The sequence below is a fragment of the Vombatus ursinus genome, unplaced genomic scaffold (assembly GCF_900497805.2).
Source record: "Vombatus ursinus unplaced genomic scaffold, bare-nosed wombat genome assembly UNPS02014807.1, whole genome shotgun sequence".
NCBI lineage: Eukaryota > Metazoa > Chordata > Mammalia > Diprotodontia > Vombatidae > Vombatus > Vombatus ursinus.
This window is the reverse complement of record NW_020954585.1, coordinates 43,335,939-43,350,418: the sequence shown is the minus strand read 5'-3', so window position 1 is coordinate 43,350,418 and position 14,480 is coordinate 43,335,939. Positions and strand designations below refer to the sequence as shown.

Below are 14,480 nucleotides of genomic sequence, written 5' to 3'. Positions count from 1 at the left end.
GAATATGCATAGCTAGAAATATATGTAGCCTGTGCTCACGTCTCTGGGCCAACTCACACTAGTGAAATTTAGCTTGAATGAGAGAAAACTTAGGGTAACTTGATAACTGTCTTTGTCACATTGAAGATGGGGATTAAACTTGCTTTGTTTGGGACCCGCCCATAGAACAGAACTAGGAGTGATGGATAGAAGGTACAGAGAGTCAGATTTATTCTCGATATAAGGGAAAACAGAGCTGCCTAGAAGTGGAATGACCTCCTTCAATAGGTAGGGATTGTTTCTCATCACTGAGGGTCTTCAACTAAAAGCCAAATGAACCCTTGTCAGCATATTGTCATAGAGATTCTTATGTAGCTACAATTTGGACTACATGACCTTTGAGGTCCCTTGCAGCTCAGAGATTGTGATTTTATAATAATGAAAAATTTAAAAGGGGGTTTGGGGATCAGGATGGTGACACAAAAGCTCCTGCCTGGTTTGGGGAGCATCCTTTCCTCCTTGGAGGAGGCATCTCTGAACACATTTGGACAAATGTGAGGCCTTTGCCTTGGAGGCTTGTAACTTAACCAAGTAGTCTGGGGTTAAGGTCTGCCCATTATATCTGCATATAAGGCAGACAGAAAGAGAGGAAGGGAAAAGGTATGAGGGCAATAGCCTGAAATTCCTTCTCAGCCTGTCATCTCGAAGTTCAACTCTCTTTAATGGAGGAGAGACGGTTGTTGGGGGAAGAGTTGCCTCTAGGCTTCCTCCAGTGGTCAGAGTGGGTACAGAGCTTGGGACATTTTTTCATTCAACAAATACTATAGGGTTCTATAGGTTTATGGAGTGTTCAGGGAGGAATAGTACCTTTGGTGTGAGGGCTGCCGCACCCTTTTCAGGGTTGCTCATTCAGCTCTCAGCTGTGACCAAGAAGCTACAGCAGGCACAGCAGCCACATTCGGTAAACTTTCTTGGGCAGATGGGCTAATGCTTATTTAATTAAATGTCTTTTTCTTTGTCCTCTGGTTAGCTTATAAAAGAAACATATCAGTGAAGGGTTTGTCAAATAACACTGACCTATACCCAAAACATACCTCAAACAGGTGTCGAGGGTAACAGACAGGCCTCAAACCCCAAGAGTTAGGGAGATATCGACCCCAAGCATGTGAAGACTTGCCCTGGAGGAATGAGTGGATGAGAACAATGACGGCCATGAAGGCATGTGTCAGGCATAAAAAGCACCAAGGTCATCCACTGAATCCTGGGCCATTGTCAGTCATCTGAGCTCTTGTCCTTCCACTGGACTTTGATGACTCTGGAAGAGAGAGGGAGCAAATGAGCAATTTAAGACTCCTGAAGTCATCAGTCCTCTTTGAAAATGAAGGATGAACAACTACCATTATAGGGTTCTGTAACTTTCTGTTATCACACAAGGTGATACCTGGGGTTTCTCTACAGGGATGGGGTTCTACCCATGGCTGACCTCCCTTCCTACCTCCAGACACACCTTACTGGCTAGGAAATCATTTTTTCCTACTGAAAGAAAAAGGAACCGCAGATGGCGATTTAAACTAATAGTGGAGGGGTGTGTGTCTGCTTAGCCTTATGGAGCTAAAGGTATAAGGCTATCACTTGAGTTAACTCAGAAGCCAGGTGAATGTGTTCTCATCCTTCCATTATTCATTTGGGGAGATACTAGACCTAGAGAGCAAATGACACCTGACAGCAAGGATTTCCCAACTCAGAGTTTTGGGGAAACCAAAGGAAAAGGGGTTGGGTTGGGCAGGGCCACACTATCAGAACTTCGGCCCCAGTGCTCTCTCACCAGGCTGGTAGTGCCAGACAAGAAGCCCAACTTGGAAGAAAAAATAAGCAAATGCATGTGAATCAGAATGAAAATACCACCTTGAAGTTCCCTACCCCACCTTCACTTTTGGACCCAGAGACAAGTCACAGTGCATGCCCACTTCCTGTTAGAGCTCTCTCCCTGGTCCTGTTCTCCTGGGCAATGTTATGGTAGCAAAGTAGATAAAGCCCCAAACCTGGAATTGGGAGGACTTCAGTTCAAATCCCTGGCCTCAGACACATAATAACTGTGTGATCCTGGGCGAGTCATTTAACCCTATTTGCCTCATCTGTAAAATAAGCTGGAGAAGGAAATGGCAAACCACTCCAGTGTCTTTGCCAAGAAAACCCCAAATAGGGTCATGGAGAGTTAGACATGACTAAAACAACTCAACAATAAAGGCCAGGTTGCAGCCAGACAGTGGCTCAGTTTCGAAAAACTGGAGGCCAAAATGCTACAAAGGAGAGAATAGGAACGTGTGAGAGGAGCCAGGGCAGACAAGGAGGGGTCAGTGGGAAGGAAGTTAGGGTCCTAGAACCTACAGAAGCCACACTTATTCAAGTCTAGACCTAAAATCAGCCAGAAGACTCTACCAAGTGTTTCTAATGGGCAGGGCCCCTCTCCACTTTGAAAACAAAACAAAGCCAACCATTCCCTAGCCCAAGGGCCTCAGGCAATGAGACCTCTTCACTTAGCCTTCTTCTCCAGGGCAGAGATTCCCAGAGGCCCCAGCCATCAGGGACTTGGATCAGATTGGAGCTGGAAAGAGTAGACAGTAGACTACACAATTCTTCTCCTAGGCAGTTCTGCTACGGCATTTGCCAGTTTGGCTAGGGTGGAACAAGTATGCATTACTGTCTCTTCTCTGACCAGTCTCTTTACTGTAGCTCTATCTGGTTTCCAAGCAGTTTGAGTTTAACCTGGAATGAGCCAATCAGGATGGGGAAAAGATAGTGATAGCTTAGCCCGAACCCAGGGCAGCTAGTAGCCTGGCCTGGAGTCAGGAAGACTTATATTCAAATCCAGCCTCAAGTAGCACTTAACCATATTTGCTCGAATTCCTCATCTGTAAAATGAGCTGGAGAAGGAAATGACAAACCACTCCAGTATCTTTGCCACAAAAAACCCACATGAGGTCACAAAGAGGCCAACAAGATTGAAATGACTGAACAACAAAAACCCTAACCCAAGGTGGATGTATGAGGCTGAGGCACTCTATTTCCATATTGATGTTTTTATTGAATCAGTGATGATGCAGCTGGATGGGGCAGAGGAGACCCCAGACTGAATGCTGGGGCCAGGCCCACTCCAGATACCCGGATCCCCACCCCAATCCTCAGTCCCACCCTCTCCCTGACTCCTAGTGGGTCTGGGAGCTCCCCAACTAAGCTAATTCCCACTCTATCTAACCACCTAGCGAGCTATCCCCCTACATCTAGCAATTCGCCATCTCCAGGATTCCAGCAGATGGCACTGGTGCGTAGGCAGTCAGCTCTCTGCCTATTCTTCTCCTCTGATTCTCCCAAAGACTTTCAGAGGGCACAGGGAAGGCCTGCTCTTGGCTGTTGGCTCCTACCCCTTATTTGAAAACTTTTTCAGGGATATTTTCCCAGAAAAAGACAGAATACTCAATTCGTCTTTCCTAGCTCCCTCTCCTAAAGCGTAGAGTTTTTTTTTTTTTTACCCCAGCTTCCAAGAGAGGTTTTGTGTTCAATTTCCTTTTCTGAAACCAAATATCTGACCCTAACCCTTCTCCCTTCCCCCTCCCCCCAAAAAAACTCTACCCATGTCTCTAGGCTGCTTATCCCCACCCCCTCCCAATGTGACCCTCTTCCTGCTTCCTGGGGTTCCATGGTCAGCGCCGCCCAGCTGCATGCGTCCGTTGGTGGCGAATGAGGTCGGAGCTCTGTGAGAAGGCCTTGCCACAGTCGTCACACTTGTAGGGCCGTTCACCACTATGGACACGATGGTGCTGCAGGAGAGTGGAGGAACGGCAAAAACCCTTTCCACAGATAGCACACTTATAGGGCCGTTCACCCGTATGGGACCGCTGGTGCTGAATCAGGGTGGAAGAGCGATTAAAGGTTTTCCCACAGTCAGGGCAGCTGTAGGTTCGGCCAGGTAGGTGGGTGCGGGCATGGATGGCAAGCACAGAGCTCTGGCCAAAGCGTTTCCCGCACTCAGGGCACTTGAAGGGCTTTTCTCGGGTGTGGCTTCGGGCATGAGGGGTGAGGGCTGAGCGCTGGGAGAAGGACTTGCCACATATGCCACAGCTGTAGGGCCTCTGGCCTGTGTGGACACGCTGGTGGCTGCGAAGGGATGAGTTCTGGCTGTAGCACTTGCCACAATCTGGGCAACTGTAGGGTCGCTCATGGCTATGGGTGCGCTGGTGGCGCAGGAGGTAGGAGCTGTCGCCAAAGGCCTTGCCACAGTATGGGCACTTATAGGGCTTCTGGCCTGTGTGGGTCCGCTGGTGGCGGAGCAGGTAGGAGCTGTCAGCAAAGGCCTTGCCACAACGGGGGCACTTATATGGCCGTTCACCTGTATGTGTACGCTGATGCTTGATGAGATCAGAGCTTTGTGAGAAGGCTTTGCCACATACTTCACACTTGTAAGGTTTCTCTCCTGTGTGGATGCGCTGGTGTTGAATCAGTGTGGAGCCCCGCCCAAAGCTCTTCCCACAGATACCACAAATATTGGGACGTGGGGGCTGCCTACCTTGACCTCGAGGGCCCCCACCACGCCGAGACTGGCTGTGGATGGTCTCGGTGAGGTTGAGAGGGTTCTCCTGAAGTATCTCAAACCGGGGGTCAGTGAGCAGGGTCCCTGAGGGCATCTCAAATGTGGTCCCCAGTGGCAGGTCCCTAGGGGGTTGATCCTCATACCCTTCAGTGTAGGAGTCCAGGGGATCATCCTCCAGGGAGAGTTCAAGAGGATCCTTTTCCTCAGGGCTCAGGGGCATCTCAGCAATTTCATCAAAACCTGGACTCTGAGGTTCAACTCCAAAGGGTATCTCTTCAACGTCTTCATTCTCAGAGTCTTCTTGATGAGGAATCTCTTCCTCATTCTCACTCACACTCTTCCGTCTGCCACACTCGCTGCCTGTGGAAAGAAAAGTGGAGTCTGAACCTCATCTCCCCAACACTCTCTACTCTATCTCAGCCCTCGTTTCTCTCCCACCCTTGCAACAGCAGGCGTCCTCCCCCATTCCAGGTATTCCCTCCCGATCAGCAGAGCTCCAAGCTGGAGGGCCCCGCGCCTCTCACCTGTGGGGGTGCCTCTCTGGCTCTGCATCTCTTCGGGACTCTGGGGATCTAGGCCCCACGGCCTGGCCTCTTGCTCCATCTTAGAAATCAGGAGCCGAGGGAAGCCTCTGGAGAAGAACAAGAGTAATTTTCCCTCTCCAGCCCTCCAAGTTTGAGCTCCCCCTCGGCGTGAGCCCCGGGTGCCCCCACGGTCCGGGAAGAGTCACCTGAGCGGCGGGCTCCCCGCAGCCCCGGGTAGGCGCGGGAGCGGGTGCGTGTGCGCGCGCCTCTGGGGCCCCGCTCCCCTTCCCAGAATCCAGATGTCTTGACCCCAGGCCTCCAGCTCTCCCTCCCCGGAGCCCCGCCCCCCTCCCCTCCCCCTCCTCCCCCCAGCTCACTCTTTCCCACTTTCCTCCCAAGGCCCCCGTCCCCTTTCAGAATCTAGGCCGCCTGAACCCGAGAATCGACGGCCCTCCGGCCCCTAGACACCCTTCCTGGGACCCAGGTGTTGGTGGCCCGGCTCCCCAGCCCCTTGCTGGGCTGCGGCTGCCCAGCCCCCTCCCCCCGCCCCTTGCACAGGAAGTGTCCGTGATCGGCCAGCTCCCCGCTAGGCTGGCGCCGCTGCCGCTCTAGGATGCCGCGGAGGTGCGACTCGGTGGCATTAACCCTGTGCAGGGCCGACCAAGCCCCGGGCCCCGGGGTGCGAGCCTGAGCAGGTGCTGAAGGAACAGCAGCAGCTCCTGCGTGGGGCAGGGATAGTGGCCTGGACGCTCCGTCCCAGAGCCTAGGCCGGCTGTCTGCCCGTCTGTCTGCTGGTCTCTCGGTCCGTGCAAGCGTGCCCCGGAGCTCCGGAGCAGCAGCCCCCAGACTCTAGGCACGGCGAGGCGGGGGGCGGCTTGCCCTACGGGCTCGTGCTCTGGCTCTGGCTCAGCGATCAAACTCCGCCGCCGCCCCTTCCCTCTGACCCGGAGACGGCGAGATCTCCGCGACGCGCCTCCTCCGGCCTTCCAGCGGAGCTCGGGAGTGGCGTGGCGGTCAGCGGAGTCCCCCGCTTGCCGTGGGGAGAGCCCCTTCATGCCTCCCCCGCTAGTGAACACAGCTCAGACCCAGGCCCCCCAGACTCACCCGGGGCCCCCCCACCCCTCCTTTCGCTCATCCCCTCTCACAGCCCTCATTCCACCCCTCCAACAGCCTGCCCCTCCCTCCAGTCTAGGATCGTTGCCAAGGAGACGGCTCCGCCGCAGGGGCGGAGCGAGCTGGATGGCCTGGAGGCACCGCCTTCCTTCATGAGAAGGGGGCCAGCCATTGGTCTCATGGCTCTGATGCCCCGCCCATTTTCTTCTCTCCCCGCCCCTTTCCCTCTTGCTCGTGGGGGCGTTAACCGTCGCTCCCAGGCGCGAGGATCCTCCAGCGGAGCCTGATTGGCCCGAAGGCTCTCGCGGGGCGGGGTTTTCCAGCTCCCGCGAAGGGCTTTGGGGGGAGCCCCAGACCTCCTGCGGTCCTTCGGGTTCCTTAAGTGGTCCCTACCCTTTCCGCCTCGGTTTTTCTCCCTATCTGACAAATTAAGGGACTACCCCTTTCCTCTGCGTTCCCCAAGTCCCGCCCCACACCTCCCCGTTCCCCACTCCCACTCACCCACACCTTGAGACCCTTCTCAGGATGCCCACGGGTTCCAGACGCTAAGGGGTTAACGTGTCCCACCTTCTATAGCCAGGAGATCCTAGAGAGGACCTAGACGGGGGGGGGGGGCACCGAACTCTTCCTTCCGCTTCCTGTCTCGTCCATCGACCCTCCCGCTTCCCCCTCCCTCCCCCTCCCCCAGCTTGGTCTAAATCTCTGGATTCCTAGGTGCTCAGTTTCCTTTCCCCTTCCTCTTTCCCCTCTCTGACATTCTTTGCCAAAGGGGTAAAGGATCCGGGGGGAAATGGGTCGCTGAGAGGTGAGTGTATCGGGGGAGGGGGGAACAGGGCGCCTGGGTTTGTTGTTGTTTGGTAGTTAGTCGTGTCCCACAGTTCAGGGGTTTTCATGGAAAAGATAGTTGGAGTGATTTGCCATTTCCTTATCTAGTGTGACCCCATTTTACAGACGAGGAATTGAGACAAATAGGGGTTAAGTGACTTGCCCACACAGTGTCCGAGACCGGGTTTGAACTTAGATCTTCCTGACTCCAGGCCCAGTGCTCTATCCACTGCCTCACCTGGCTGCCCCACACCTAAGTTTAGGGAAAGGTGGAGAAGGAGGAAAATATGGCCTTTTCTTTTCCTGTAGCGAAGAACGTCCCAGATCTCGTATCCAGACAAATTAATTAGGTCGGGGAATGGGAGTGGAGGTAGCTGGGGTCCTGTCAAAATCACAACCAGAGAGAACTGGGCAAAAGTCCAAGTTAACAAGTGTTATTAGGCACCTACTGTGTTTAAGGCACTGGGAGTACAGAGACTAAACAATAAACAGGACTTGCCCTCCAGGAACTTACATTCTAGGGGAGTAATAGGGTAGATGCAGTGTGTCAACAGATCAGTATGCTTGATAATTCCAGGAGGTGGAAGAGAATACTGAAAGGGAGGATAAGAGGATAAGAAAGTCTTCATGGAGGAGGTGACTGGGAGGATTCTAAGAGGCCCAGGGGACAGTGTGGACGAAGGCAAGGAGGCAGGAGATGGAGAAAGTAGAATGTAGGTCGGTTCACTTGGAAGTAGAGTCCATGAAGGAGTATAATGCCTAATAAGTGTACATAGGTGCATTGGAGGCAGATTGTAAAGAGCTTTAAATAGCAAGCTAGGGAATGTATATATTATATGCTAAAGGCAGTAGGGAGCCACTGAAGGTTCCTGAGTAGAGGAAAATACAACATGGTGGATGAAAGAAAACTTGATTTGGAGTCAGAGGACCAGAGTTCAAATCACCAGTTTGCCACTTACTACCCATGAGACATTGGGCAAATTATTTCTCCTTACTGGGTAAATTTCATTATCTGTAAAATAAGTGAGGGGTGAGGGGGGAGAGAAGAACTAGATTGATCTCCTAGGTCCTTTCCAGCTCTAAATCTATGATCCTATGACATGGTTAGATTTGTGCTTTAGGAAGATTCCATAGGGAAAAAAGATTGGAAAGGGGAGAGACTGGAAGCAGGAAGTCCATTTAACAGGCAGTTGCAATGATGTAAGTGAGAAGTGATGAGGGTAAAGCATCTGATAATAACCTTCATGTTTCAGTAATGTTTAAAGATTTAGAAAGTATTTTGCCACAACCCTGCAAGGTAGGTTGTGCGTGTTATTCCTGTTTTTTAGATGAGGAAACAACATGTCCATGAACATTGTCCACAAACACTTGGAAAACCAAGTGTCAGAATCAGGATTCACACCTGGGTCTCCTGACTCCAAATCTAGTTTTCTTTATACTCTTGTACCACTGCTGTCAGGGAAATTGAGAGGTGAAATGTAGGTCTCTAGAACTGAAGGGAGACCCTTTAGCACTTGCCCACCATGCCCTGTTGAGAATGGATTGTTTGTGTGGTAGGAACCATTCAGGGTAGGCTTACCCTTGCTGTACTAAATAGAGACTCTTGAATCATTCTTCTTGCTGCTTTTTTAGCCTGGATGCCTAGGAAAAGAAGCTCAAAAAGAAAGGGAAAAGCTAGAAGATTGTTTCTGAAGTGGCTTGCATCTGGATTCTCCCTTTCTTACCATTGGGACTGAGAGTAAGAATGAGAACCCCAAATGGGAAAGGCCAGGGCATAGGGACATTTTCAAAGAAAATCCCAGGTCAGGGGACATAGTGTCCCAAAAGTCATACTTCCATTTTAAGCTATTAAAATTTACAACAATGTTTCATCAAAGTGTTTCCAGCTTTCCAATATGTTTAACTCTCAAATAGAAGATGAACTTGGCAAGGACACAGAGATTAAAGATGATTTAGTTGAAACTTTAATAGCTTTAAACTGCACTAAGACTTTTGGGATACCCTGTCTATATTGTTTCAGAAATTAAACAGGGACACCTTTTCTGTCTTTAGACATCCAAGAGGCTGTAGGGTTTTTGGAAAGGATTTTGTCCAAAGTTCTTACTTGGTCATTCAGCAAGCATCAGAGAACCCACACAGATGAGAAACCCTATAAAAACTCTGACTTTGGGAATAACTTCCTACAGAACTCATACCCAATCGCCTACCAGTATATCCAAATGGTTTAGAAATCCTAGTAGTGGTCAGATTACCCTAAGGGCTTTTCGCAGAATGTTAATATCATACATAAGATAACCCACATTGGGGAATAATCATAGTCCTGCCTGTTCTGTAACAAGACCTTTAGCCATACGCCTGATCAGAAAGAAGCCCTACATGAGTCCTGAGTGACAAAGGCTTCTAAGTTGCTTCAGCACCAGTTTCCCCATATGAGGGAGCTAGATCATATGAAGTTTCTAACCAATCTTGTCAATAACAGTGTCACTGCAGTCAGAGGCAGAAAAGCCTACAGATGTCTCAACTATAGGAAATACTTTGGGGGTAAGCTCATCCTCCTCCAGCACAGGTGTGTTCACAGTGGCACAAAGTCTTAGCAAAGCAGCAAGTCTGGGAGGACCTCACCTCCAGGCCTAGTCACTGGTCTACAGGGAAGATGTAGCATTGGGGTGTGTGGCTGGGTTTTGGGTCAGCTTGGCCCTTGTTCTGCATAAATGTGTCTATACTAGGTAGAAACCCCACTGAATATAAGAAAGGATTCTGTATGAACCCTGCTCTCTTTTTGCACTAGAAAACATACCTGGAGAAGAGACAGCAAGAGGCTCTACTCAGAGAAAACCGTCAAGTGTAGATGGGTCCAACCATTGGAGCATTATGTATCATTTGGAGCTCTAGGGGAATGGAGAGCTTTGTGGGAAAATAAAGGAAGTAAGGGTCTCTAGATGTATCCCCTTGCCTGGTATGATGGGAACTGGCATGTGGCCCTCTAGGTCCTCAAGTGATTTGTTCTGTGAAGTTTGGATTCAGTCAAAGGACCACACTTGAGGACTTAAGAGGGCCACATGTGACCTTGAGGCCACAGGTTCCCCACCCCTGCATTAGAAGATAGACCATGTATGGCTTTTTAAAGGGGATCTGGGAATTCATGCATGAACAGTGACTGCCAGGTGCCAGTTGGCTGGATGCAGAAATTCATGCTGGTGAGATCTCTGTTGGATTTGGTGGATAAGACATTTATCATTCCACAGTTCAGTGCAATGGCCCCCAGGGAAAATCTCTCACAAACTTACATGCTTCAAAAGCCAGTATCATGTCAGTGTAAAGGAGATGCTGTCTATTCCTTGGGTAGAAGTATCTAATGCTGGAGTTTGGATTCAATCCTAATCATTATGTTAAAGGGGGAGCAGGTGAGAAAGACCTAGAGTACTACACTAACAGGTGTTCACCCATGAGCTATGGATTCAACATTAGGAGGTAGCATCATAGGATAAAGAGTGTGACATGACTGGGCTTCTGGCTACTGGTAAATGTTTGTGTTCAGGGAGAAAAATGGTTCATCAGCCAATTAAGCAGCCAGTCTGAATGTGGGCCCTATGTTCTATCTACCATGAGTCTGGACTGGTTTAAGTTTGGGCTGCATTCTAGGTTGGTTCTCAGAATCTGGTGTTGAGGGCCTTAAGCTCTTGGGACAGCATCGAGTATGGTAGAGAACTGGTTCTAGAGGCTGGAGGAAGGACAAGCTACGCCTCTTCCTTCCTTACCCAGGTCCCTCTACTGCCTAAACTCCCAATTTTCTGTTCAGGTGAACTTTAAAATTCTCAGGTGTTAGCCCAAAACTCAGTCTCCTCTATCTCCCTTTCCAAATTAAGTATTCAGTTGGGTATGATACTAAAGGGGTTAGGAGGGTTTTTTGTTTCCATCTCTACCTTAAAAGGTTATCCTTTCTAACATTCTCCCATTCCTGCTGCAGTAAGGAGGAAAAATATATAAAACACAAGTCTGATTGAAGGGGGTGGGTGGGGGAGGGAATAAACTCAGATCCCCAGCGATACTATCAAGACACAGAGGCAGTTCTTAGGAAAACTCCTTTACTGTCCTACACTGTACAAAGGAGGGAGGTCCTGGCCCTGACACAGCCAGGAGCTATATATGTACACCTTCCTGCAGTCAAAGGGAAGGGAAGCTCCCTGCTAGGAACCAACTGAGGAAAGAGAAAAGACAAGGTCAGGCTCAAAACTGAGAATTCAGGGATACTAGGTAGCCATCCAAAGCTGGAGCCTTTGGCACAGGGGCAGTAGTCAGAGATGTGACTTTGAAGGATGGTAAACTCCAGGACAGGCCATTAAGTGGCTCAGTGGATAGAGCACTGGGCCTGTAGTCAAGAAGACCCGAGTTAAAATCTGGCCTCAGACACTTAATAGTTGTGTGACCCTGGACAAGTCACTTAACCTCTGTTTGCCTTAATCCACAGGAAAAGGAAATAGTAAAGCACTCTAGTATCCTTGCCAAGAAAACCCCATGAACAATATTGGTGTGCCATGGTCCACAAGGTCACAAAGAGTCAGACACTACTTGAACAACAAACTCCAAAAGGGAGGGGGAGGATAACCATCCTCATTCATTAGGCCCTCAGGGAGTTGGTGCAGCAACTCTGTCCATTGTGCAACTTTTTGGCTTTCTCAAACCATCAGAGGAGGCAAGAGCAGTAGGTTTTATGTCTGTCCCTAGGCTGTACTTTCAGACTCTAATCCTGAGCCATCTTTGGACCTTTGGTTTCTCCCATCGTCCTTAGCCAGTCACCCACACTCCTGGAAGATCTCTGGGTAGTGCTGGAAGCCCACTGGGGGATCTAAGTCTCCCCGGATAGAGACAAGTTGCACAGGTAATACCTCAGACAACTGGCCCCTCCTGCCCTCAGCACCAGGCCGATGGATCCACTGATGTTTGGCTACAGCTGACTTCTGGCTGAATCGCCTCCCACACTCAGGGCAGGAATAGGGCCGCTCACCACTGTGAATTCGTCTGTGAGCAACCATTTCTGAACTCTGCCGGAAGCAGCGTCCACAGTCTGGACAAGGGAATGGCTTTTCACCTGTGTGGGTACGCTGGTGGCGCCTTAGGTCTGAGGCATGGGCAAAGGCTCGGCCACAGTCAGCACAGGGGAAAGGTGTCTCACCACTGTGGACACGATGATGCTGTGACAGGGCTGAACTCTGGCTAAAGCATCGGCCACAGTCAGCACACTGGTAAGGCTTCTCACCAGTGTGGACACGGAGGTGAGTCGTAAGGGCTGAGCGCTGAGTAAAGGCCCGGCCACAGTCGGGGCAACGATGAGGCCGTTCTCCCCGGTGGATGGCTCGGTGCTTGCTTAGTGAAGAAGCCTGGCTGAAGCCTTTGCCACAGTCGGAACAATGAAAGGGCTTCTCACCAGTATGGGTGTAAATGTGCTCCACCAGTGTGGAGCGCCAGGCAAAGTGCTTCCCACATATGTTGCAGCCATGGCGTTTGTCAGTCCTAGGAGCTGGAAGGTTGACACGCAGGCTGGGGTTTGTGGGAGGGCGGCCCCGACAGGAAGCAGAAAGAGGGGCTGGCTGATCCTTGTGTTCTCCAGTCCTAGTTGTGGGCTGTCCAACATCTTCCAGTCTCTTGATCACAGGTTGTTCCTCAGCTCCAAGCATCTTCCTGTTCTCCTTATTATTGTTCTTAGCTCCTGCTGGATAAAGAATAATTCAGACTCATGAGTTAACTATAACTTATTGTGCTTATTTTTATGTTAAAAATTTAGTATTTTATATTTCCCCAGTTACATGTAAAAACAATTTTTAACATTAATTTTTAAAACTCTGATTTCCAAATTCTCTCCCTTTCTCCCTCTCTCTCTACCCACTCCCAATGAGAAGGCAAGCAATTCCATAAAGTTTATACATGTGTAGTCATGCAAAACATTTCCATAATAGTCATGTTGTGAAAGAAAACATAAGCAAAAAAAACCCTCAAGAAAAATAAAGTGAAAAAGGATGCTTCAATCTGTATTCAGACACCATCAATTCTTCCTCTGGGGATGGATGGCATTTTTCATCATGTCCTTCAGAGTTGTCTTGGATCAGTGTATTGCTGAGAATAGCTAAAATAGCTAAGTCATGCACAGCTGATGATCTTAAAATATTGCTGTTACTTTGTACACAGTACATTTCACTTTGTATCAGCATATGTAAGTCTGTCTGGGTTTTTCTGAGAGCATCCTGCTGATCATTTCTTATACCACAATAGTATTCCTTAATAATCACATACCTCATTTTGTTCAGCCATTCTCCAATTGATGGGTATCCCCTCAATTTTCTATTCTTTGCCCCCAGAAAAGATTTTGCTTATTCTTAAAAATTCTTAGTAGTGCTATTTTTTGCTTTTATGTAACCTCTATCTTCCCCTTGATCTCACCCCCACCCCCCAATCATCCCTTATAACAAACTTTTATTTTTGAATCCCATTGCCCACTGTGTGACAGTTTTCCCCTTTGGGGGAAACACTCTCTATCCACTAGCCATGGCACAGAACTAGTTTCCAAGTCAAAGCTGATAATTTGCCCACTGTCACCCAAATAAACATAACATTCAGAACTTAAGTCTCGGGATTCCAAGAGCCGCACTCTGCAGCGATCCCTCACCTCCACAGGTTACTGCCTTCTCCCATTCACCCTCGGGAGAGCTGATATCCGAGTCCCACGCTTCTTGTTCCATCCAGGAGATGAGCGCTGGTTTGGGACCTGGAAATCCTGAGGGGAGGGGGTGGGGGGAATGGACACAGAAGATTATGGTGGAGGGTCCCAGAATTTAGAAGCTCTGATCCCCCGCCCCCGCCCCGGCCCGCCCCGGCCGCGCCCCTCACCCAGCGCGCCCAGGTGGCCATAAGTCTCCCGCATGACGTCCCTGTACAGGGCCCTCTGCGCGGGGCGCAGCCGTCCCCACTCCTCCGGGGAGAAGTACACGGCCACATCGGCGAAGCTCACGGGGCCCCTGGCCCCCGGCCCGGGCCCGGCCTCGGCCTCGCTCATCCTCCGCGGCGCAGACTGGATGGGGTAGCCCCCTTGTGGCTTCAGCACCCTTGGGCAGCCCTGACTCTGCCCACGCAGGAAGGGGAGGAACCTAAAGGACCGGAAGTGTTTGCTAGACCACTGCCGTGACCGCAGCCGCGGGAAGCCGGTGGTATTTCCCCTGTTCCCGCTGGGCGGGAGGTGGCTGTTGGGGGGGGGGAAGGGAGAAATGTGAGCGAAGAGTGCCCTCAGAAAAGATGGCGGCGCTCCAGTTTCACCGCTCTTCCGCCCGAGGCAACAGGAGCCCCCCCGCGGCTTTCAGGTATTGACCTTACCCAAGATGGCGCGACTCTGCTTCGGGCTCTGCTCGCGGAAAGTTCACGGTCATTGAAAGCTGTCCCCCAGCGACGTCCGCAGGAACTCG

General features: G+C 50.4%; 1 protein-coding gene across 1 annotated transcript; it reads right to left on the bottom strand.

Moving 5' to 3' along the window:
• Positions 1–3,043: 3,043 nt before the first annotated feature.
• On the bottom strand, positions 3,044–14,270 carry ZNF768 (zinc finger protein 768). Its single transcript, XM_027874649.1, has 9 exons — positions 13,912–14,270; positions 13,691–13,798; positions 11,827–12,739; positions 6,196–6,540; positions 5,779–6,156; positions 5,527–5,737; positions 5,298–5,419; positions 5,092–5,198; positions 3,044–4,927 (listed from the first exon to the last, which is right to left on the bottom strand). The coding sequence occupies exons 1-9, from the start codon at positions 14,075–14,077 to the stop codon at positions 3,681–3,683; spliced, it is 3,597 nt and encodes a 1,198-aa protein (XP_027730450.1). The 5' UTR covers positions 14,078–14,270; the 3' UTR covers positions 3,044–3,680.
• Between the last annotated feature and the right edge of the window lie 210 nt (positions 14,271–14,480).

Excerpts from the sequence above, each read along its gene's own strand:
- ZNF768 (XM_027874649.1), bottom strand. The coding sequence starts at position 14,077 with ATGAGCGAGGCCGAGGCCGGGCCCGGGCCGGGGGCCAGGGGCCCCGTG. Across the intron at positions 13,799-13,911 it reads TGGCCACCTGGGCGCGCTGG|GATTTCCAGGTCCCAAACCA; the intron begins GTGAGGGGCGCG and ends CCCTCCCCTCAG. Across the intron at positions 4,928-5,091 it reads CCAGAGAGGCACCCCCACAG|GCAGCGAGTGTGGCAGACGG; the intron begins GTGAGAGGCGCG and ends TTCTTTCCACAG.